Source organism: Heptranchias perlo, chromosome 19, assembly GCF_035084215.1.
Source record: "Heptranchias perlo isolate sHepPer1 chromosome 19, sHepPer1.hap1, whole genome shotgun sequence".
NCBI classification, from domain to species: domain Eukaryota; kingdom Metazoa; phylum Chordata; class Chondrichthyes; order Hexanchiformes; family Hexanchidae; genus Heptranchias; species Heptranchias perlo.
The window spans coordinates 13,552,756-13,577,347 of record NC_090343.1 but is presented as its reverse complement, the minus strand read 5'-3'; the positions used below and the strand labels follow the sequence as shown (position 1 = coordinate 13,577,347).

At 42.5% G+C, this 24,592-nt stretch overlaps 1 protein-coding gene across 1 annotated transcript; it reads right to left on the bottom strand.

The window, feature by feature from the left end:
* Positions 1-1,656: 1,656 nt before the first annotated feature.
* On the bottom strand, positions 1,657-21,434 carry sgk2a (serum/glucocorticoid regulated kinase 2a). The gene is made up of 11 exons (XM_068000859.1): positions 21,388-21,434; positions 21,252-21,309; positions 20,767-20,850; positions 14,474-14,605; positions 12,267-12,379; positions 12,135-12,171; positions 11,964-12,050; positions 9,221-9,316; positions 7,287-7,442; positions 3,247-3,336; positions 1,657-1,887 (listed from the first exon to the last, which is right to left on the bottom strand). Exons 1-11 carry the CDS (start codon positions 21,432-21,434, stop codon positions 1,726-1,728), a joined length of 1,062 nt encoding a protein of 353 aa, XP_067856960.1. The 3' UTR covers positions 1,657-1,725.
* Positions 21,435-24,592: the final 3,158 nt, after the last annotated feature.

The window sequence follows — 24,592 nt, the reverse complement described above, 5'->3', positions numbered from 1 at the left end:
TGGTAGATACAAAACTCTAGATATACGTGATCTCCAGTTAACAGCTCAAGTCAGAACTTTCAATTTCGGCATCACTATAAAATAGGCATCCACCTTCTGTATGGTGGAAGGACCGATGCAAGACTGTTCACCACATGCCAAACACACTGATGTGTTGGATTTCCAAGTCCAATTCTATGTACACACTCACTCATCACCAACCTCTTGAACCCAATCCTTATGTGAGGAACTTTGGCAATAATTGAATCTGCCATAAAGTAGATTCCTCCTCCAGTTAGTTCAGTGAAGGTCAGTGTAGGCCAAGGATCTCTTACCCTGCAACCATTTTCCCTTATTGCCACAAATCTACCTCATAACCTGAACATGTACCCAATTACAGTAAGCCTCTTGGAGGCACATATGTGTACAGTGCCCCCAATTCTTCTTTAATGTTGTGCGCCCCTCATGCCCTTCTCTTCTTCCTTTTTCTCTTTCCCCCACTCAGCTGTATAATAGACCTTGCCACTGACCTTGCCTGGTATCGGTATAAGCGTGCACATACTTAAATACATGCCTGAATCTCACACATGAACCAAAATGAAGCCCTTCAAATTGCATGCTTAGGAACTCTGAACTATGAAGGCAAACTGTAAGGCCATATGCCACAAGTTTAACCTGCATTGGATTTTCTTCACACACCCCTTCAAAGACAGCAATGACCAAAGCGCCCTTTGTAGCACATTCCTGAAATAACATGTTCATGTTAAAGTTGGCATCCACCTGAACTCCCAGTAAGAATCAATAATTGGGACAGACACCCTTTGTATCTTCCAGTCAATACTTTCGAGATCCTCAAGTCAGGCAAACCCATAATATTGCATTTGGGGGTACCCACCACCATATCCAATTGGTTAATCCATTGTTCAAGATGATGAATCGAGCACATTGGATCCCTAGGCAAGTCCACAACATACCAACTGCAAAAAGGAGCACTGTAATCCTTTCAAAAGTGTGGAGTAAAAGAAACAATTAGTACTTGCACATCTAATACTGATTTCAAGGACTTAAATTTAAAGTTGTCAACAAATAGTTGGGATTCAGAAGAATCCTTGCACAAATCACAAGATACATTGTATGTTCCTACTTCCTAGAATAGACCAGGCAAGATTTTATCGTAAGAGACTGCTATTGAAGAAATGATCAGCTGAAGTGAGAAGTAGAGTTCTGAGGTGCAGGAACTAGTAGCGGAGGTTGTGCACAAGTCATGCTTGTTTTAGATTTAGTATCAGAAGCATGTATTTAAGTATGTGCACGCTTATACCGATACCAGGCAAGGTCAGTGGCAAGGTCTATTATACAGCTGAGTGGGGGTAAGAGAAAAAGGAAGAAGAGAAGGGCATGAGGGGCGCACAACATTAAAGAAGAATTGGGGGCACTGTACACATATGTGCCTCCAAGAGGCTTACTGTAATTGGGTACATGTTCAGGTTATGCACATTTAGAATTGAAGTGGACAAGGCATGTTCATTACACTATGGGAGACTTAGACTGCAAACAATGCTCCAAAAACCACACAATTCCAAGTATTATATTCCTGAGAGAACTGCAAGAAAGTAATTTTTCATTCAAAATTAAAAAATCAGTTTTCCCAGGAGCTTTTGTGCTGAAGCCATTTTGTTTAAGTGACATTATCTTCCCTCTGGTAGTAATGTCCATTTAAATTATTCAGTTCAACTAAATACGTAGTTAAGTTCTTAAATTATCATCTGTAGTAGCATAGGAAAATCCCAAAAATGCACTTGTCGCAGTTGGGCTGTTAATGGTGGAGTCAGGAATGCGTCCCACAGAATTAGGGACAATTTCTTGGGTAAATTCAGGATCGAAGTGCTGTAGGTCACCAGGGCCAGCCTGAAAAAAAAATCAAAAGAAAATTGTGAAGCTTATTTTTACCAATGTGTTTATCCAAATGTAAATTTAAGAAAAGTTGTAAAGTTTATTTCTTTCAACCTTGTGTGTTCTCAGTGAGGCACAACTGTTCTGGGGAGGAAAATACTTTGGCACTCTTTATAAATGATGGCCAGGTCAGGTATTGTTTGGACTAGGCGTAGTTAAAGCTCTCTATACTGTTCCATCAGACCCGAGTACTACAGCCTCAAAAGAACACACATAACTGCACTTTTGCATGATGATTCTTTCTCCCTCCCTCTCCCTCCATCCTCCTCCTATTTCCCCACACCAGCCCTCCTTTCAGCCTCTGAGAGGGTGTGTTAGTGCTGATTTATTTGCAACTTGTCCTTCTTCACCTTGAATTTTGCTATGCAATTTAAATGAGAACATAAGAAATAGGAGCAGAAGTAGGCCATCCGGCCCTTCTTATTTCAATAAGATCATGGCTGATCTTCAACCTCAACTCCGCTTTCCCGCCTAATCCCCATGTATATATTTTTTTAAAGGGAGCCTAGAAATGTGATCTTGGAAAACAGAAGGAATGGAGTGAAGTCTAGAAATAAGCACTTACAAATCATATGCAGCAAGAAATGCAAAATCTTTCTTAAATCTATACCAAAATTGCTGCACGTGCAAAATGTCAAATTTCCAATCTTCCTAGCAGATGAATGCTGGACAGATTGTGGCCAGACAGGCACATTATACACCATATGATCCTACTCCCAAATTTAATGAACCTGAGAAGGGTTCTGGGATGTCACAAAAGCCTGATTTACTTCTTGATCTCATCAGATCCACTCTCCCACCTATTAGAAATTTCCCGGGGTTGGGGAAGAATCTTTCTCACAATGTAACTCTTACCGTTAGGAGTAAGAAGTTTTGCTTTTGCAAAACTCTTCCTTACCATAAACAAACTTTCCAGCACCTATGAGCATAAGCCAGTTGGAATTAGTTTAATTCAGCCTCCACCTAAAGTTTGAAAAGTGGCAAGGAATCTCACCCCCTTCCTGGAGGACCAGACGACAACCATGCCCACCACAAACATTAAAACATACCCTGAGCTGACTTAAGGGGAAAGACATGGACCATATCCAGACACAAGAATAGCAACCCAACTTCACCTCATGCAATATAAATCAGCCCCGAATGCCTTTGTGGCAAATATTAGTAGATACCTTGATCCTCAATTGTGCACCATCACTCAAGATTTTGTAACAATGCAAGCAGATTCACTGCAGCATTGTATCCTCCTGTGAAATTCCACACAACAAAATGTACAGCTCTACAACTATATAAATTAACAGAAACCAGAAGGCTTACCACATTGGGATTGTATGGTGGAGTAATTCTCTTGTGATAGAGATCCTCCCAGTTGGTGGATGAAAAGAATATGTGTTTTTTTATTTCAAGCTGTGAAAGGAGAAAATACAACGAAGTTAGTCGACCAATAACATTTGTCCATGCCTCATGTTAGAGCATGAAATGAAAATTATGCTTTTTTGGATTATAGGCTGCTATCCAATACTTCACATGTGCTCATTATAAAAAGCAGGTTCCATAAATAGGATTGTGCTGCTTATGAATTGAAACTTAACCATGTGTGTAGTGGATGGGCTGCAGCATGCCTCAGGGATAACAATCTACTTGTTTATGGGGTGTCCACCAAATACTACCAATTTCTCCAAAAAGATGTAGAAATACAAAACTGACAGACCATATATTTCTGGCTAGAATTGTTTATTAAGAGAAAGCAATGCACACCAAACCAAGTTAAGTAGGCAGTACTTGATTCTGATACTTTTAAATGTTTTCTGAGATTCTCACAATCCCATTTTCAGGGTTCTTTAACCTGAATCTCTTGCTGAGTTTTTTAATGTAAGTACATGCCTTGGCACTCTGTCTCATCACAGTCACCTGGAATTATGATTGATCTGAGCGAACTAAAAATGAACAGCTTTTGTGCCAAATGAAACCTTATTTCACAGTTGCTAATTTTAAGGGGGGAAAAGTACTGAGTGGGTTACCCCTAGGATTGGTATTGGGACTGCTGTGTTTCTAATTTACATCAATGATTTGGATTCAGAAACTCCATGCAAATTGGTCAGTTTTGCAGATACCAAACTAGGAGGGGTGGTGGAAATTACAATACGAGTCAAATATGTAAATAGGCAGAACAATGGCTGATAAAATTTAACGTGGCCAAATGTAAAACTACTGCACGTATGAAGGAAAAATGGGCCACACACATAGGCCATGAATTGCATTGAAATAGCTAGTGATAAAGTTGAAAGACACTCAGGAGTCTTAATAGACTTGACATTCAAACATATCCAACCACTGGAGAGCAGCAATCAACAAAGCTAATAGAATGCTGAACTATGTAGCTAAAATAGAAGTCAAAGAAGTCATGCTCAAACTTAATAGTATACTGGTTACACTGCACCTTGCATACGATGTTTGGTTCTGGTCAGTGACACAGGGGAGACATTCAACACTGGAGATAATACAGAGAAGAGCCAAAAGGTTGATTCCTAGTGTTAAAGGGTTGAGTTATGAGGAAAGACTGGAGAAACTTGGGTTTTTTAGCCTTGAAGAAGGTGTCTTGACAGGTGACCTGATAGAATAGTCAACAATACAGAAAGGATAAATCCAGAAAATCACTTCAAACTAAATTATGACAGGTGTATTACAGGTTCAAAACTAATAGAAGGCAAATTTAAGACTGAGATAAAGATCTTCTTCACACAAAGTGATCAATATATGGAATGAGCTTCCAGATAAAGTAGTAGAGGTGAGAAACCTGGAATTATTAAAGAAACAATTTCTTTAAAGATGCCACAGTGGGTACAAAAGAGTTGATCTGGATGAACTAAAATGGACAGAGTGGTGTGGTTATTGAAGCCAATTTGCACAACAGAAATATCCCATGAACGTCAAACAAAATAAATGATTATTTACTCTGCTTTGGTGGTATTGGTTGCTGGATGAATATTGGCCACGACACCGGGTGAATGCCCTGCTTTTTTTGAATAGTGCTATGGGATCTTTTATGTCCATCTGAACAGGCAGATGGGGCCTTAGTTTAACAACTAATCCAAGCAATGGCACTTCCAACAATGCAGTACTTTGCTAAAGTGCCAGCCAAGATTATGTGTTCAGGTCCTGTAGTGGAGCTTGAACCCATGGCTTTCTGACTCAGAGAACTACCAACTGAGCCAAACTGACACTGCAATTAGTAGAAATTTTATCACTTGAAATAGGATTGCTCCACATTTTCACCTCAGGTCTCATTTAACTCAACTGAAATGCCCTGAAATCCTGGCTAACCTTTTCGTGGGGTAACTGAAGTTTACTCGTACCTATGCTATTATGTGGAACAGTGTCAAATGCCTTTCTGAAATCCAGGTAGATAACATTCACTGTCTCTCCCCTATCCCCCTTTTCACTTCCACAGAGGCTAGTTATAAAACTTCCTTTCAAGCGCTGACATTTAAAAAAAATTACAAATAGTATTAAGAATCAACCATATAAAATCTATGGATTCACAAGCTTTGACTGTACTTATACCAAATCTCTAATCTTTCTGAATGTTAGTTTCTTCCATTTCATGCCTTTCCCAACCATAATTCCTTGTATTCCCTACAGTAAAATAATGAAGTTTAAGAAAATATACACAATTGATCTATGAATATTCAAAGACTGAAATATTTGTAGTAACGTAGTAGCAGTTTCAGACAGGAGAAAACTTTTGGATCATCTAGCCAGTCTATCCACTGTATTCCCAATAACACTGAATCCCAAAGGTTGATGAGAACCTGTCTAGTTCCTTCATGAAACCCATTAAGGTTTCTTGTTCCACCACCAGTAACGATAATCTTTTCTACCTGCTTATCCAAACCTTTCAGAATTTTAAACACTTGTATCAAATCCCCTCTCAATCTTTTTTAAAAAGAGAAAAATTCCAGGGGAGTCAATTTTTCCTCATAAGTCATTGTCCCTTCCAAAGCTGAATATCCTTTTTTAAATAAGACCACCAAAATTGCATGCAGTACTCCAGTTATAGTCTTACCAGGTCCAAATATAGTTTCAAAATGACCTCTCTAGATTGCTATGCAGCCCAACATTCTGTTTGTTTTTTCTATCATCCTGGGAACATTGTGCTGATGGTTTTGGTGACCTGTCCACTAAAATCCCAAGATTGCTTTCCTGCTATAATGCCTGAAGTACATTCCCATTTAGTACATAATCCACATCAACCTTCCCTCTGCCAAATCACAATCTTACATTTCCCTGTATTAAATTGCATCTGCCATTTCTCCGTCCACTGTTTGAGCTTGTCACGATCCTTTTGAATTAGTGCACATTGATATTCATAATTTGCCACTGCTCATAATGTGGTATCATCTGGACACATAGAAACATAGAAAATAGGAGCAGGAGTAGGCCATTTGGTCCTTCGAGCCTGCTCCGCCATTCATTATGATAGTGGTTTATCCACTATCTCAATACCATATTCCTGCTCTCTCCCCATACCCTTTGATGCCTTTTGTGTCTAGAAATCTATCTAGCTCCTTCTTAGATATATTCAGTGACTTGGCCTCCACAGTCTTCTGTGGTAAAGAATTCCACAGGTACACTACCCTCTGAGTGAAGAAATTTCTCCTCATCTCAGTCCTAAATGTCCTACCCTGTATCCTGAGACTGTGACCCCTCGTTCTGGACCGCCCAGCCAGGGGAAACATCCTCCATGCATCCAGTCTGTCTAGCCCCGTCAGAATTTTATATGTTTCAACGAGATCCCCTCTCATTCTTCTAAACTCGAGTGAATACAGGCCGAGTCGACCCAATCTCTCCTCATACAACAGTCCTGCCATCCCAGGAATCAGTCTAGTGAACCTTCGCTGCACTCCCTGAACCTTCGCTGCACTCCCACACAATTCCTTACTCTAAATCATTTAATAAAAAGCTATAAACAATAGCAGCCCCAACACTGAACCTTGCGGTGCTCCACAGGTAACCAAATACCTGCCCATGCGTTAATATTCATGTAGTCTACCAAACACTTGCCACTCCATTTTAATACATTCCCATCTATTCAATGGGCTTCAACCTTATGTAGTAGCTTATTATATGAGACAGTGTCAAATGCCTTCCTGAAATCCAGGTAGATGACATTCTCTGTCTTTCCCCTTTCTATTAGGTCTGTCATTTCCTCAAAAAAATCCAATAAATTAGTCAAGCATGATCTCCCACTCCTAAAACCACGCTGACTGTCTTGAATTAGCTCTTTCTAAACAATGTAAAGTATCGTCGTAATAGCCCAGTGTCAGTGCTCGGTCATATACAAAATGCATACATACAAAATCCGCTTCAGCTCCTAATCTTCTCTTTTGGTCTTTTTGTAGAAGTCCCATCAGAATATCACGAGCGGCTGTTGATATTCTCATTGGCAAGTGGAGCTGCTTGTGGACAATATTATCATACATCTCAGCTACATCCCGACTGTAAAAGGGTGGCTGTCCACATAAAAGAAAGAAACATATAACTCATTGACCAAATCTGTGAAGAAAACAGGCCCTGTATCAGTCTCAAAGCTATCATTTAAACTTGTCTCAAGAGTAGCTTGCACAAGGGAAAAAAATAAAGTTAGAAGCCCATTTTTAATTCTAAACTTCTTTTTCAACCCTAATTTTATATCTACATTCATCACTGAGCTGTTATGGATTGTACAAAGTTTCAAATGATCAAAATATGACTTTTTCCTCATTGTTACCAAAGTAGTCAGAAACTTTCAGTATATTTGTACAGTAGATCTTAATACCACAATGTAGGTTGATTCACAGTATTATGGCCATCGCCTATTGTACCTCTAGATTCCTTCTTTCTCTCCTCCTCCTCTTTCTCCACCCAAACTGCTTCTTCTATGATTTTAACATGGTACTGAACTTTAGAAACCAGAATGTTCCAGGTTTGATTTATAGGAAAAGGCCCATGAAATTATTGCTAGATCAGCACATGACTCTTTATGAGTGAGAGGGGAGTGGGGAGAAGCAGTGACTTGAGTTTTACAAAAGATTACTGGGTCTCGAGGTTTATACTACTTATAAAATATATGCAGGAGGATACTTCTAGAAATATCAGCATTTTCTGATGACACCCAGTTGTGTAGTCAGGTTGCAGGGCAGAGCAAGACAATTAAAGCAGTCAAAAAGGTACCTAGATAAATCAAGTAAATGACTTAAGGTATGATAGATAGAATTTTATGCAGAATAAAATTAAAGTAATGCACACTGGTACAAGTAACATGGCTTCCATTTATACAATACAACAGTCATGATCAAACAATGTAGATTGTAATGTTAAATTGACATGCAGTTTTTGGTGAATTAAGGTTTTGAGAGAGGAAGAAAATTCAGAATTTTTACTTGTTGGTTACATAGATCCTACAGGAGATTAAATAAGTAAGTGCAAGTTCCAAATGGTCAATTGGAGGGAACAGGGAAGGGCTGGATAGCCTAGTGTCATTCTATACTTTATATCAGTCTTGATACACGTCATGTTTTGACAGGGTTTTCAACCATTTCCCCATAAGGATTTGGAAAAGTTACATTTCAATTTTAGGGCTTTAGAGAAATGTGTACTTACAGAAATCCCATGCAGCTGGCTGGTTTTAGCACGCAGGAATGTCGGCTTGCAGGGATGCTGGCGGCAGCTGCAGGTATGTCCTAGGAAGGGAGGGGAAGGGTGGTAGGCTAGCATTCATGCTCGTCCTGGCCCCACAAAAATATGAAACTTACCTTTACAGGGCTTGTTTAGCTCTAACACTGATCAAACTAGTCGGAGTGTACACGGCACCCATTCCGACCAGTTCTCTCTTAAAATGGCAATCAGGGTCCTAGGTATACTGTAGGACCCCAATTTGCAATTTAAAGAGGCCTACTGCCTGTCTTGGGGATGCTCCAGCCGCCCAGTAGTAGGTCTGGGGGAACATTGCCGCGGCAACAACAATGGCGAGAACGGGGTTGTAACTCATTCCTCTCCATTTTCAGGGAGCTATTGTTCCAATTCTATCGGGCTGGAGGCCTCAATTCCACCCCTAGTATCACATGTAGACAACTTACACTTCCATATCATGTATAATTGTTAAATGATCTGAAACCCACAGGAAATACATAGTTCTATATCATATTGATTATGCTGATGAGCAAAAATATAAAAATACCCTTAAATACTGCATTGAGTTTTGGGGTATAGATTCCTGGCTCAGGTAGTAGATTGCCAATTTGTTACTTACCAATCCAAACAACATCTCATAGAGGACAGCCCCAAGGCACCACCAGTCAACAGTCCGATCATATGGTTGCTTTCTTAGCACTTCTGGAGCAAGATACTAAATGAAACAAAATGCACTTGGAATGGGTGCTTGTAAATTTTTCTGTGATGTGAAAAATTCACTGCTTGAGAGTATGAAATGGAAGCAATAATCAACTGAAAGTGCATTAATCACTGCACAAGAACTAAAGGTAGTTACTCAGACTGGCAAAAGGTGGGAAGTGGTGTTCTACAAGGATTGGTGCTGGGACCACTGTTCACCATTTACATAAACGATTTGGACTTGGGAATTGGAAGTACAATTTCAAAATTTGCAGACGACACCAATTTGGGGGATATAGTTAATTCCGAGGAGGACTGTGACTGAATACAGGAAGACATTAATAAACTTGCAGAATGGGCATGTAATTGGCAAATGAATTTCAATATAGATAAGTGTGAGATATTACATTTTGGTAGGAAGAATAGGGGGCCACATACTGTTTGGATAATAAGAGTCTAAATGGGGTTGAGGAGCAGAGGAATCTGGGAGCACAGATACACAAATCACTGAAAGTAGTGACACAGATTAATAAGGCCATATAAAAAGCAAACTAAGCACCGGGGTCCATTTCTAGAGGGATAGAATTGAAAAGCAGAGAAGTTAAGATGAACTTGTATAGAACCTTGGTTACAACCACATGGAGTACTATGAACAGTTCTGGTCTCCATATTATAATAAGGGTATAGAGGCACTGGAGAAGGTGCTAGGATGATACCAGAACTGAGAGCTTATACCCATCAGGAAAGATTGAGCAGACTGGGGATCTTTTCCCTAGAAAAGAGATGACGGGGAGGGTGACCTGTTAGAGGTCTTTAAGATTGTGAAAGGGTAGAAGGGAGAAGATGTTTCCACTCGCAGGGTAGACCAGAACTAGGGGCCATAAATACAAGATAGTAACTAATAAATCCATAGGGAATTCAGGAGAAACTTCTTTACCCAGAGAGTGGTTAGAATGTGGAACTCGCCACCACAAGGAATAGTTGAGGCGACTAACATGATGCATATAGGGGGAAGCTAGATAAACACAAGGGAGAAAGGAATAGTAGGATATGCTGATAGGGTTAGATGAAGTATGGAGGGAGAAGACTTGTGTGGAGCATAAACACTGGCATAGACCTGTTGGGCTAAATGGCCTGTTTCTGTGCTGTACATTCTATGTAATTCTATGAAAACCAAACAAAAAGTAAACCATCAGCTTTCTTCAACCAATTAGAAATCTGACCAACAGTCAGAAATTGGTGATCACACATGAACACTCATGCATGGAGCTGCAATGCTCCTGCACTCTTAGTGAGACAATTAGGTATATAATCCTAGGTGCCCAATCTCCACTGGTACAAGTATGATCAATGCACCATTGATGCAATATACTTGAGGAATGAAATGCAAGGCACTAGATCAGATTCAGCCAATATTCTCAGTTCCTTCCTGAGCTCCTCAGGGCAGTGTCCTAGGCCCAACCAGCATCAGCTGCTTCATCAATGCCTTCCTTCCATCATAAGGTCAGAAATGGGGATGTTCGCTGATGATTGCACAGTGTTCAGTTCCATTCACAACCCCTCAGATAATGAAGCAGTCCGTGCCCGCAGGCAGCAAGACCTGGACAACATCCAGGCTTGGGCTGATAAGTGGCAAGTAACATTCGCACCAGACAAGTGCCAGGCAATGACCATCTCCAACAAGAGAGAGTCTAACCCTTGACATTCAACGGCATTACCATCGCCAAATCCCCCACCATCAACATCCTGGGGGTCACCATTGACCAGAAACTTAACTGGACCAGCCATATAAACACTGTGGCTACAAGAGCAGGTCAGAGGCAGGGTATTCTGCGGCGAGTGACTCATCTCCTGACTGCCCAAGGCCTTTCCACCATTTACAAGGCACAAGTCAGGAGTGTGATGGAATACTCTCCACTTGCCTGGATGAGTGCAGCTCCAACAACACTCAAGAAGCTCAACACCATCCAGGACAAAGCGGCCCGCTTGATTGGCACCCATCCACCACCCTAAACATTCATTCCCTTCACCACTTTGCGCACTGTGGCTGCAGTGTGTCCCATCGACAGGATTCACTGCAGCAACTCGCCAAGGCTTCTTCGACAGCACCTCCCAAACCCGCGACCTCTACCACCTAGAAGGACAAGGGCAGCAAGCACATGGGAACAACATCACCTGCATGTTCCTCTTCAAGTCACACACCATCCCAACTTGGAAATATATCGCCGTTCCTTCATCGTCGCTGGGTCAAAATCCTGGAACTCCCTTCCTAACAGCACTGTGGGAGAACCTTCACCACACGGACTGCAGCGGTTCAAGAAGGCGGCTCACCACAACCTTCTCAAGGGCAATTAGGGATGGGCGATAAATGCTGGCCTTGCCAGCGATGCCCACATCCCATGAACAAATAAAAAAATAGATTTTGAGACAGATTAGGAAAGGGTAGGTGTCTGGTAAGAGGCATAAAAAAACCTTATAGAAAGAAATGTGAAAGATACTTGATTTAAACTTTGCTGAAAAATAAATATACTTTGCAGGTTAGACACCCCAATTTAAGTTACTTATAAAAACTAGGCTTTGTGTGTTCTCTCTTCACAGAGTTGCTTTGACCATTAAACCCTTACAGGCCAAATAAAATATGAATCCACTAGTCACACATGTACCTCAGGTGATCCACAGAAAGTAGATGTTGTTCCTGTTGGTTCTATTACCTCTTTACAAAGACCAAAATCTGTTAGTACAATATGGCCCTGAAATATAACAAAAGTCAGTCATTAACAGGGTGCAGTGACTATTTTTTTAAATTAAAAATTTGGCAAGATTGTTAATAGTACCTGAGAATCCAAGAGAATGTTTTCAGGCTTCAAATCCCTAGAATACAAAGTGAGATCTAACACTTATCCATAGAGGCCTTGGCATTTTATTTTTTAAAAAGTTAGACAACATCCCTTTATAGCAGAACTCACCGATACACAACGTTGAGCGAGTGCAGGTATCCTATAGCACTGGCCACCTCCGATGCATAAAATCTAGCTCTAGGCTCTGGAAAACTGTGCTCTCGTTGCAAATGGAAGAAGAGCTGCAAAATTAAAAACTGCTATTCAGTAGCTGTAATGTGTCAAGACTTGTTTTCTGGCAGTCACGTAGGCATTATATAGAGTTTCCACTGAAGGCCTGCTGAATCAAAATGTTGTTGTGGACAAACTGGTCAGTATCTATAGTATATAACCTACACCTCAGGCAGGAGAATTTCCTTTGAGCGTGGTCTCCTTCCTAAAATATTGTGAACTTTCATCAACTAGGTCTTCCCAATATTTCCTCAGTCTTGCAGATGTTGGAAGAACTGCATTGCTTTGGTCTGCTCCTTACTTTTCCACTTGCCCTTGAGCCTGGTCAGTAGGACCCAGCTACCTAGTTTTGAAATTTAATGTAAAGAGACGCTTAGGATTTCAGTTTATTTATAAAACTGTATTGCAGCTGTTTTGCTAATGGTGTGGAGTGAATAAAATCACAGGTTTAATTTGAGAGCATGATGGACTTCAAACTCAGTTTCCTTTCCCAGTGTTCTATTATTAGTTGCTGTCCTGGAGCACTAGTCTCTGACAGATTGTGTATTATGGTGTGTATTGAAAAGGTGTTTCATTAATACAGCTCTCCTTCTCAATAATCTGCCTTGCTGTGGGTTATATTACAAAGGATGGACTTCCTTGATAGTTATCTTCCTTGATAAATTATATTGTGCTTGCTACCTAGTGAACCGTTGCAGCTTTTTAAAAGATTAAAAAATTCACAACCTTACAGAAATAAAGACAAAAGGACAATTGGAAGTTTTAGAAAAACAAATGATGCCCACCAAACTGTTGCAAGAAGTCCCTTAGAACAAAATAATTCAGAGAAGTTAGAATTTCATGGTTTCCACCTCAGTAGCATCACCTGTCTTCAACCCTATCTTAACCCACCTGCTGCTGAAATCCTCATCCACGCCTTTGTCACCTGCAGGCTTAATTATTTCAATGCTCTCCTGGCCGTCCTTCATAAACTTCAAAAACTTTGCTGCCCATATCCTAGCCCACACCAAGTCCTGCTTTCTCATAACCCCCATTCTTGCTGACCTAAATTCAGTCCTAGTTCCCCAATGCCTCAAAATTAAAATTCTCTGTGTTTAAATCCCTCCATTGCCTCGCCCCTTCCTACCTCTGTAACCTCTTTCAGCGTTACAACCGTTCCTGAACTCTCTGTTCCTCTGACTCTGGCCTCTCGCATTCCCCTTCCTTTTGCCCCACTATTTGCAGCCCTGGAATTCCCTACCTAAATATCTCCACCTCCCTCTCCTTCAATATTCTCCTTGAAACCCACTCTATGTTAAAAGGCACAATATAAATGCAAGTTGTTGTTGTCTTCAAGATAGAACATATACATTTCATTGACCAGTTACAGGTGTAGAAGGAAGTAAAGACACCTCAAGACATCTATTCACCATTCCTTTACCTACTAACTTTCTGTAGGAGCAAGGATTTATTCTAGATCCCCATTTAGCAAGGTATTTAGTCCTGGCAATAGCAATTGGATCAGATAGACACTTCTTTAACACTACCTACTGCTACAACAGTCTACCAGGCAAGTGGTAGGTGAATGCTTGGACCTGAATACGTGATGTCTCTTGGAAATCAGGGTGCAGAAGGGTTCCATATAAATGCTGCCAGACCCCATCTTAGATTATTTGTGAGAAATTACCTCCACAAATTGACAATATCCCTGTCTATAAATGCTACAAAAAGTGGATCCACATTGTGTCTTCACCTTCATTCCAAAGATGTCTTGATAAGGAAGCAATAACCTCATAGAGATCCCCACCCATTTTGTCAGTAGCTCAGGGAAATAGCTGGTCAAAGCCAAATGTGCCATCTGTGAACAGTGCTGATGGAGTTTTCTCCAGCATATTCAAGAGGCCATAGATAGAAGCATTGTGCCCATAATGTACAATGCTGTTATAGTACTATATGAGTTACAATGCCATACAGAGAGCAGCACGTATAATATGAGGACAAGGAAATAAAGAGAGAGAAAAGCAAGGAAACAGGTACAACAGTTAAATATAAAAGCTAGATATAAAGAATTTATGAAGGGACTGCAATCTTCAGGAAGCAGAGTCCACAGTAGGCCACTCACTCACCTCACCACCGTTCACATAGTCCAAGACAAAATAGAGTTTCTCTGTTGTCTGAAAGCAGTAGTGGAGCCCAACCAGAAAGGGATGCTTGAGATTTTTCAGTAGCACATTTCGTTCAGCCATAATGTTCTTTTGCTAATTTAAAATAGGTACCATTAGAATTTGAACAAGAAACAATAGAGAACAGATTTATACATCCTTTAGGCAGTACATTTAAAATGGTATACATTTACTTTTACCGGGTACCATTTCTAATTTTGAATTCATACCAATTTATTCCAGCTTCAGTGTATCTCACTCCTTGCATTTCTAGTCCTAAAAAACTATATTGTATTAATAATGTCATATTTTCACTTTTATAGTAATTTTACCCTGAAGTAAAAGGATGGTTGTGGTTCAGTGGGTAGCACACTTGCCTCTGAGTCAGAAGGTTGTGGGTTCCACTCCAGAGACTTGAGCACAAAATCTAGGCTGACACTCCAGTGCAGCACTGAGGGAGTGCTGCACTGTCTGAGGTGCTGTCTTTCAGACAAGACGTTAAACCGAGGCCCCATCTGCCCTCTAAGGTGAACATAAATGATCCCATGGTACTATTTCGAAGGAATCTTACAGCACCAGGTTATAGTCCAACAGTTTTATTTGAAAATCACAAGCTTTCGGAGGCTTTCTCCTTCGTCACCTGATGAAGGAGAAAGCCTCCGAAAGCTTGCGATTTTCAAAGAAAACTGTTGGACTATAACCTGGTGTTGTAAGATTCCTTACACTTGTCCACCCCAGTCCATCACCGGCAACTCCACATCATCCCTATTTCGAAGAGCAGGGGAGTTCTCCCTGCTGTCCTGGTCAATATTTATCCCTCAACCAACATCACTAAAACAGATTATCTGGTTAATATCACATTGCTGTTTACGTGACCTTGCTGTGCACAAATTGGCTGCCACGTTGCCAACATTACAACAGTGACTACGCTTCAAAAGTACTTCATTGGCTGTAAAGCACTTTGGAATGTCCTGAGGCTGGGAAAGACACTATATAAATGCAAGTCTTTCTTTCTTACTAACTTCGCAAGTTTTGCTTAGTGCAGTGACAGGCCACAGCCAGGTGAGATTACTTTAGTGATCTAATTATACAAACTTTTAATTCTATGAAATAGATGGGTTAATGCCTCAATTAAAATAGTAAGGAGAGGAATTTGACTGCCTCATCTCCAACCTCCCTTTCCTCTCCAAAGTCCTTAAATATATTGTTGCGTCCCAAATCAGTGCCCATCTTTTCCGCAACTACCTATTTGAATCCCTGCAATCAGGTTTCTGTCCCTGCCACAGCACCAATTTGGCGCTAACCAAAGTCATGAACTACATTCTCTATGATGTGGAGATGCCGGTGATGGACTGGGGTGGACAAATGTAAGGAATCTTACAACACCAGGTTATAGTCCAACAAATTTATTTTAAAACCACAAGCTTTCGGAGATTATCCCCTTCGTCAGGTGAATGAGTGAAAGGTTCTCAAATCGCATATGTTATATTAGGCTGGGACACCATCACACCAATCAAAAGGTGTCGTTGGTGTTCAGACAGATTAGCCACGGAGAACAGTACGTTCCAGTACACTGAATATACATTGTGTCAAATTACACAGACAGGGAGAAAGAGACCCAAATGGCAGAGAGAGAGAGAGCGAGAGAGAGAGAGAGAATATTAAAAACAGATAACTTTTTATTCCCCCTTGCTGGTGGGGTTACGCGTAGCGTGACATGAACCCAAGATCCCGGTTGAGGCCGTCCTCATGGGTGCGGAACTTGGCTATCAATTTCTGCTCGACGACTTTGCGTTGTCGTGTGTCTCGAAGGCCGCCTTGGAGAACGCTTACCCGAAGATCGGTGGCTGAATGTCCTTGACTGCTAAAGTGTTGCCCGACTGGGAGGGAACCCTCCTGTCTGGCGATTGTTGCGCAGTGTCCGTTCATCCGTTGTCGCAGTGTCTGCATGGTCTTGCCAATGTACCATGCTCCGGGGCATCCTTTCCTGCAACGTATGAGGTAGACAACGTTGGCCGAGTCACAGGAGTATGAACCATGTACCTGGTGGGTGGTGTCCTCTCGTGTGATGGTGGTATCCGTGTTGATGATCTGGTATGTCTTGCAGAGGTTGCCGTGGCAGGGTTGTGTGGTGTCGTGGACGCTGTTCTCCTGAAAGCTGGGTAATTTGCTGCGATCGATGGTCTGTTTGAGGTTGGGTGGCTGTTTGAAGGCAAGTAGTGGAGGCGTGGGGATGGCCTTAGCGAGGTGTTCGTCGTCATCGATGACATGTTGAAGGCTGCGGAGAACATGGCGTAGTTTCTCCGCTCTGGGGAAGTACTGGATGACGAAGGGTACTCTGTTGGTTGCGTCCCGTGTTTGTCTTCTGAGGAGGTCTATGTGATTCTTCGCTGTGGCCCGTCGGAACTGTCGATCGACGAGTCGAGCGTCATATTCCGTTCTTACGAGGGCATCTTTCAGCGTCTGTAGGTGTCCATCGCGTTTCTCCTCGTCTGAGCAGATCCTGTGTATTCGTAGGGCCTGTCCATAGGGGATGGCCTCTTTGACGTGGTTGGGGTGGAAGCTGGAAAAGTGGAGCATCGTGAGGTTGTCCGTGGGCTTGCGGTAGAGTGAGGTGCTGAGGTGCCTGTCTTTGATGGAGATTTGTGTGTCCAAGAAAGAAACCGATTCTGAGGCGTAGTCCATGGTGAGTTTGATGGTGGGATGGAACTTGTTAATGTTATTGTGTAGTCTCTTCAGTGATTCTTCGCCGTGGGTCCATAGGAAGAAAATGTCGTCGATGTATCTGGTGTATAGCGTTGGTTGGAGGTCCTGTGCAGTGAAGAAGTCGTGCTCGAACTTGTGCATGAAAATGTTGGCATATTGGGGTGCGAATTTGGTCCCCATGGCTGTTCCGTGTGTTTGGTAAAGAACTGGTTATCGAAGGTGAAGACATTGTGATCCAGGATGAAGCGGATGAGTTGTAGGATGGCATCTGGAGATTGGCTGTTGTTGGTGTTGAGTACTGAGGCTGTTGCAGTGATGCCGTCATCGTGGGGGATACTGGTGTAGAGTGCCGAGACGTCCATCGTGGTGAGAATTGTTCCTGGTTCAACTGGTCCGTGGGTGCTGAGTTTTTGTAGGAAGTCTGTAGTGTCGCGACAGAAGCTGGAGGTTCCCTGTACGATGGGTTTCAGGATGCCCTCGACGTATCCAGCGAGGTTCTCACACAGGGTTCCGTTGCCTGATACGATAGGACGTCCGGGTGTGTTGGCTTTGTGTATCTTTGGGAGGCAGTAGAAGTCTCCCACACGGGGAGTACGTGGGATGAGAGCACGTAGAATGCTTTGAAGGTCTGGATCGAAGGTCTTGATCATTTGTTGAGCTGGTGGGTATGTTCTTTGGTCGGATCTGCGGGTAACTGTCTGTAGTGTTCCTGGTTGTCCAGTTGTCGGTATGCTTCTTTGCAATAGTCCGTTCTGTTCTGTATGACAATGGCTCCTCCTTTGTCCGCTGGTTTGATGACGATGTTGCGGTTGGTCTTGAGAGCATTGATGGCGTTGCGTTGTGCTCGGGTGACATTCTGGACTGTCTTGTGAGTGCGGCTGATGAATCTGGCATTAACGCATCTCCTGACAGCTTGAGCATACATGTCAAGCTTAGGGCAGCGACCCTCCGGAGGAGTCCAGTTTGATTCTTTCTTCTTCGGTTGCTGTACCGCGGATCCCTCTGTCTGCTGTTCCGGATCGTTGATTGTCTCATTGGGTTCGCTGCTGAAATCTTGGGATTTGTGGAAGAATTCCCGGAGTCTCGTTCTCCTGATGAATTCCTCTGTGTCCGCCGCGAGACCAATGGGGTCCATTTTGGTGGTGGGGCAGAAATTGAGCCCTCGGCTGAGAACTTCGATTTCGTCTGGTTGAAGGGTGTGGTCGGACAAATTGACGATAGGCTTCCCTGTGGTTGTAACCGTGGTACCGGGGGAGGCTTGGTTGATGCTGGTGGTGATGCCGAGTTTCTCAAGCTTCCTGCTCTTGGTTTTCATGTAGGCAGTATAGTTCCGTTGCCTCATCTGTTTGGCGGTGTCTCGTAGCTGATCTGCTGTGTCCTGAGTACAGGTTGACATTCAGCCACCGATCTTCGGGTAAGCGTTCTCCAAGGCGGCCTTCGAGACACACGACAACGCAAAATCGTCGAGCAGAAATTGATAGCCAAGTTCCGTACCCATGAGGACGGCCTCAACCGGGATCTTGGGTTCATGTCACGCTACACGTAACCCCACTAGCAAGGGGGAAAAAAAGTTATCTGTTTTTAATGTTCTCTCTCTCCTTGCCATTTGGGTCTCTTTCTCTCTGTCTGTGTAATTTGACACAATGTATATTCAGTGTACTGGAACGTACTGTTCTCCGTGGCAAATCTGTCTGAACACCAACGACACCTTTTGATTGGTGTGATGGTGTCCCAGCCTAATATAAGATATGCGATTTGAGAACCTTTCACTCATTCATCTGACGAAGGGGATAATCTCCGAAAGCTTGTGATTTTAAAATAAATTTGTTGGACTATAACCTGGTGTTGTAAGATTCTTTACATACATTCTCTATGACTGTGATCATGGTGGATTATCTCTCCTCATCCTCTCTGCAGCCTTTCACATGATTGAACACACCATCCTCCTCGAACACCCCACCTTCAGTGTCCAGCTCAATGGGACTGCTCTTGCTTACACTTTTACCTATCCAATCATAGCCAGAACATCTCCAGCAATGGCCTCTCTTCTCACCCCGTATCGTTACCTCCGGAGTTCCCCAAGGATCTAGAGGTAACAAAAGGTATGGATGGGGGTTTTAGCAGCAGACAAGCTGAGGCAGGGGCAGAGACGGGCAATGTTACAGAGGTGGCAGTCTTGGTGATGGAGCGGATATGGTGTCGGAAGCTCATCTCAGGGTCAAATAGGAAGCCAAGGTTGTGAATGGCCTGGTTCAGCCTCAGACAGTACCATCAATTCCAACCTCCTACCCAGCCATTGTCCCAAGCTGAACCAGACTGATTGCAAACTTGGCCTTCTATGCGACCCTGAGCTGAGCTTCTAATTCCATATCCTCTCCATTACAAAGACTGCCTACTTCCACCTCTGTAACATCACCTGTCTCCACCCCTACCTCAGCCAATCTGCTGCTGAAACTCCCATCCATGACTGTCACCTTCAGACTCAACTTTTCCATTGTCGGCATCCTGTTGTCCACCTGTCATAAACTTCAGCTTATACAAAACTCTGCGGCCCATATCCTATCTTGCACCAAGTCCGGCTGGCCCATCACCTTTGCCCTTGCTGATGTATTTGGCTTCTGGTCCCATGAATGCCTCAAATTTAAAATTCTCATCCTTGTGTTTAAATCCTTTTATGTCCTCACCCCTCCTTATCTATGCAACCTTGTCCAGACCTACAACCGCACCCCCCCACAACCAGAACTCTCCACTCCTCTGACTCTGGCCTCCTTGCAATCCCTGTCTCCCTTCGTCCTACCAATGGTGGCAAAGCTTTCAGCTGCCTAGGCCACACACTCTTGACTTCCCTTGCTAGAGCCTTCTTCCTCTCTACCTCCGTCTGCTCCTTTAAGGTCCTCTTTAAAATCCATCTCTTTGACCAAACCCCTCTTAATTTCTCTTTCCTTGGCTCGGTGTCCATTTTTGAAGACATTTCTGTGAAGCGCTTTGGAATGTTTTTCTACATTAAAGGTGCTACATAAATACATGCTATTGTAGCATTAGCACTTGGTCTTTGAAACATGTACTAGATTAATTATCTAGGCTAGTAAGGTGGATCACTGTTAACCTAATACTGGAGACTGGGTGACATCAATATCCAGCAAGGGAGGGATGGAGAGAATATCGATCTCACTATGGTTTACCAGTCACCAAAGAGGTTGGTATTTCTGACACCAGCCTCTATAACTGGTTTTTGAACTTGGCCTATGAACACAACTACACCATTGCTTAAAAAACATAATTGAGAGGTAAATAAAAATGTTATTGTTTGAGCTCCCATTTACAAGTGATTAGGAAGTGCTCCACATTCTTGTTCCAAACTGCTTGATACACTGCTAACAGTTTTAGTTCATTAAGTATTGTACACAATAAAGTCAACTGCCGCTACATTTTGGTATTCTGTGTTGGGCGGAAATTCCTTCAGGACATGCGTGTTATAGTAATTAAGAGTTGCAGAGTAAAATTTAAGTCTGTACATTGAAATGTACACTTAAGGACAATTTAACACTTACCTCTTTTCTATTCAGGATCATTTTTTTCTGCAAGACTTTGATGGCATAAAACCTGCCATCCGATTTACGTTTTGAAAGGAGAACCTAAATAAAAGTTAAGAGTTTAGGGTTACACTCCCAACTCTGTGTATTACACTCTGCAGATAGGCTTTAAAAGTTACACATTTTCCAACTCTACATCGGCTATCTTCAAGTATAAGTTAATTTTGGCCAAGTTTGGACTAACAGATTTGAACACATTTAAGGTCAGATGCAAGTTTATGTGAACTAACTTTTTTGTTCGACATGGATTTAGTTGAGCTTACTCAATAAAAAGTATCCATTTTAAAAAAAAATGGCACTCTATAGAAAGTGGAAACAAAATATAGCAGTTTAGTAAAGCAGGTTCAAAATTTATTTTGCAGGATAATCTCAAATATAACATAAAAGTATAAACAGAATAAAATAGAAATAAAATCAAACCAGTAGTAAAATAATTCACTTACTTTCCCAAAACTCCCTTTTCCAATAACTTTTAGAAAATCAAAGTCTGTTGGTTTGGCACTGCAAACAAATAAACATTTTTAAATAAAATATTTTCAAGTACAATAGGTTAATATTCCAATATTAAAATGAACTTACTAGGGATTGGCGGATGGTCCTAAGTTGATGTCACTTTGCGCTGACATGACCTGCAAGAGAAGGTTTGGGTAACATGCTCAAAGGAATGGGATGTGCTTGTTAAACAATTAAGGATATGCAAATTATAGATATCAAAATAGGAAAGCAAGGGTTAAGAGTATTTTCTGCTTACCGGATTTCCCTCATCGTTGTGAAAGCGATCCATTTGAATTTTTGAATGTTTCATTTTAACAGAAGGACTAGTCCTGAAAAAAAAATCAGCTGCCTTTTGCTGCTTGAAATCTAAGCCTTTAAACTTCCTCCTACTTTAAAGTACATTTTTAAAAGCAGCAGCCACTTCAAACAGGTACTGCTTTCATGAAAAAGTAGTATTTGGAAACTTTGGAGGAAGAAAGGCTTGTCTTACTTTTATCAGAACGGTGTCATTCACAAGGGGTGTGATCTAGGAAATCACATTATGTGTTTCTAAACAAAAAAAAATATACTGAACATTTTTTTCCCCATGAGGCTGTGTGTGGTGGGACAGGTGTCTCTCTGCTGCCACCAGTCTGATGCATTTTTAGGGTAATTTAGTGAGTCACTCCCTCCTGCAACAATCTCATTGCTATTCCCGTAAGTGGATCTCCTGTCCTCCATGAACCATGCACTACATTTTTGTCCCTGCAGACGCCTTATACCCTTTAGAATCGCAAACCTAGATTATTAGTGCCCACTATGCACTATTGCATGCCATTCCAGTGTTATCAACAAATCATGCTTAAGCTAGGCTCAGGTTCTGAATTAACTAACTAGACATATTTAAAAAAGATTAAGCAAGTAAGACACATACAGGACAGCACAAGCATTTGTATAATGACTGCAGAAACCATAAGGTCTTTTAAATCTACAATATGGTCTACTAGCAGTGTATATACAGTCTCTCCTACCACCAGCCTAACACACTCTAGTGCTCGCTTTCGATTTTGTTTCATTCAGAACCAGCCTCATTCTCATGCATTGGTGGCTGTGTCTCCATCTTTCAGGCCAGAGGCTTAAATGTCCCCATAGCCTTCGAGGTGTCTCAAGTGCACAGCAAATTCCTGGTGGACATAAAATAATGCATAATGATTTATGACTTGATACAGACTTGATTACATAATAGCTGCTCTGATAGTCTCATTTCGAGGTTGAATGAACCACTGGATGGTATTGCTGGAACCTCCCAAAGACTTCCTGAGTTATTTAACATCTAAATATTGTTTGGAAGCTGAACACAAAAGCCATCGCCTGAAAGCTAGTTCTGCCTTAATCTACTTACAGTACATACAGTGACAGTAACATGGAATGTGTCACAGCATGCCTCCCTTTAAAAAAGGTCTTGCCCTCTCTTCAGCTCCTTTTATATTGCAGGCCAGGTTTTGGGAGAGTGAACTAACAACATTGCTCTCCCACATTTACTTTTCTAACAGGCAGCTGGTCTTCCTGTAAACTGGCTGACTGTGCAGGCTGGCCATTCTGTGCACGTGCAGGCAAACTCTGACAGTTTGGCCAGTGAACGTTTGTGGAGTTGCCAGGTCATGACAAGTCAACCTTTACTATAAGCCCACCGACACCCACAGCTACCTTGATTACATTTCCTCCCACCCCGCTTCCTGTAAGGACTCTATTCCCTTCTCCCAGTTTCTCCGTCTCCATCGCACCAGTGCTTCTGACATGTCTTCCTTTTTCCTCAACCGAGGATTCCCCTCCACTGTAGTTGGCAGGGCCCTCGACTGTGTCCATCCCATTTCCCACACTTCTGCTCTCACCTCTTCCCCTCCCTCCCAGAATCATGGTAGGGTCCCCTTTGTCCTCACCTCCACCCCACCAGCCTCCACATTCAACATATTATCCTCCACCATTTCTGCCACCTCCAGTGCGATGCCACCACCAAACACATCTTCCCCTCCCCTCCCAGCATTCTGAAGGGACCACTTCCTCCGCGACACCCTGGTCCACTCTTCTATCACCCCCAACACCTGCTCTCTTCTCCACGGCACCTTCCTGTGCAAGCGCAGGACATGCAACACCAGCCCTCCCTTCCCACCGTCCAGAGCCCCAAACACTCCTTCCAGGTGAAACAATGATTTACTTGTACTTCTTTCAATTTAGTACACTGTATTCGCTGCTCACAGTGCAGCCTCCTCTACCTTGGGGAGACCAAACGCAAATTGGGTGATCGCTTTGCTGAACACCTCCGCTCAATCTGCAAGCATGATCCTGACCTGCCAGTCGCTTGCTATTTTAATTCCCCGTCCGGATCCCACTCTAACCTCCCTGTCCTCGGCCTCTTACACTGTACCAGTGAAGCTCAAGGAACAGCACCTCATCTTTCGGGGTCGACTCAGCCCGTATTCACTCAAGTTTAGAAGAATGAGAGGGGATCTCATTGAAATATATAAAATTCTGACAGGGCTAGACAGACTGGATGCAGGGAGGATGTTTCCCCTGGCTGGGCGGTCCAGAACGAGGAGTCACAGTCTCAGGATATGGGGTAGGACATTTAGGACCGAGATGAGGAGAAATTTCTTCACTCAGAGGGTGGTGAACCTGTGGAATTCTCTACCACAGAAGGCTGTGGAGGCCAAGTCACTGAATATATTCAAGAAGGAGCTAGATAGATTTCTAGACACAAAAAGCATCAAGGGTATGGGGAGAGAGCGGGAATGTGGTATTGAGATAGAGGATCAGCCATGATCATATTGAATGGCGGAGCAGGCTCGGAGGGCCGAATGGCCTACTCATGCTCCTATTTTCTATGTTTGTATGTTTCAATTAGGCACTTTACAACCTTCTGGACTCAATATTGATTTCAATGTCTTCAGATCGTAACCACTGCTCCCATTTTTTTGGACAGCAGATGCTGGTAATGGTTCTGATGTTGCCATTTACAGCTCCTCTAGATCCATCTTTTGTTTCTTTACTTGTCTCATTACCAACCTCCTTGCCTTGGACCATCATCCCTTTTGTCATTTAATCATTCCTGACCTCCACCCTTCCCTTTTGTTCTTTCCTCCCCTCCCCTTCCTCCGGCTCTGTACTTGCTTAAAAACTGATTAATCTTCAGCTACTCCCAGTTCTGATGAAGGTCATCGACCTGAAACATTGGGGGTGATTTTAAACCCCAAGAACGGGTGGGTTGGAGCGGGTGGGAGTTGAAAATAGTTGTTTTTTTGGGTCGCAACCG

Bases quoted from the DNA above. Each gene is read 5' to 3' on its own strand.
- sgk2a (XM_068000859.1), bottom strand. From the start codon at position 21,434: ATGTCAGCGCAAAGTGACATCAACTTAGGACCATCCGCCAATCCCTA. The intron at 20,851-21,251 runs GTAAGTGAATTA...ACTTTTATTTAG, and splicing joins GAAAAGGGAGTTTTGGGAAA to GTTCTCCTTTCAAAACGTAA. The intron at 3,337-7,286 runs GTATGTATGCAT...CTCCTTTCACAG, and splicing joins TAGGAGCTGAAGCGGATTTT to CTTGAAATAAAAAAACACAT.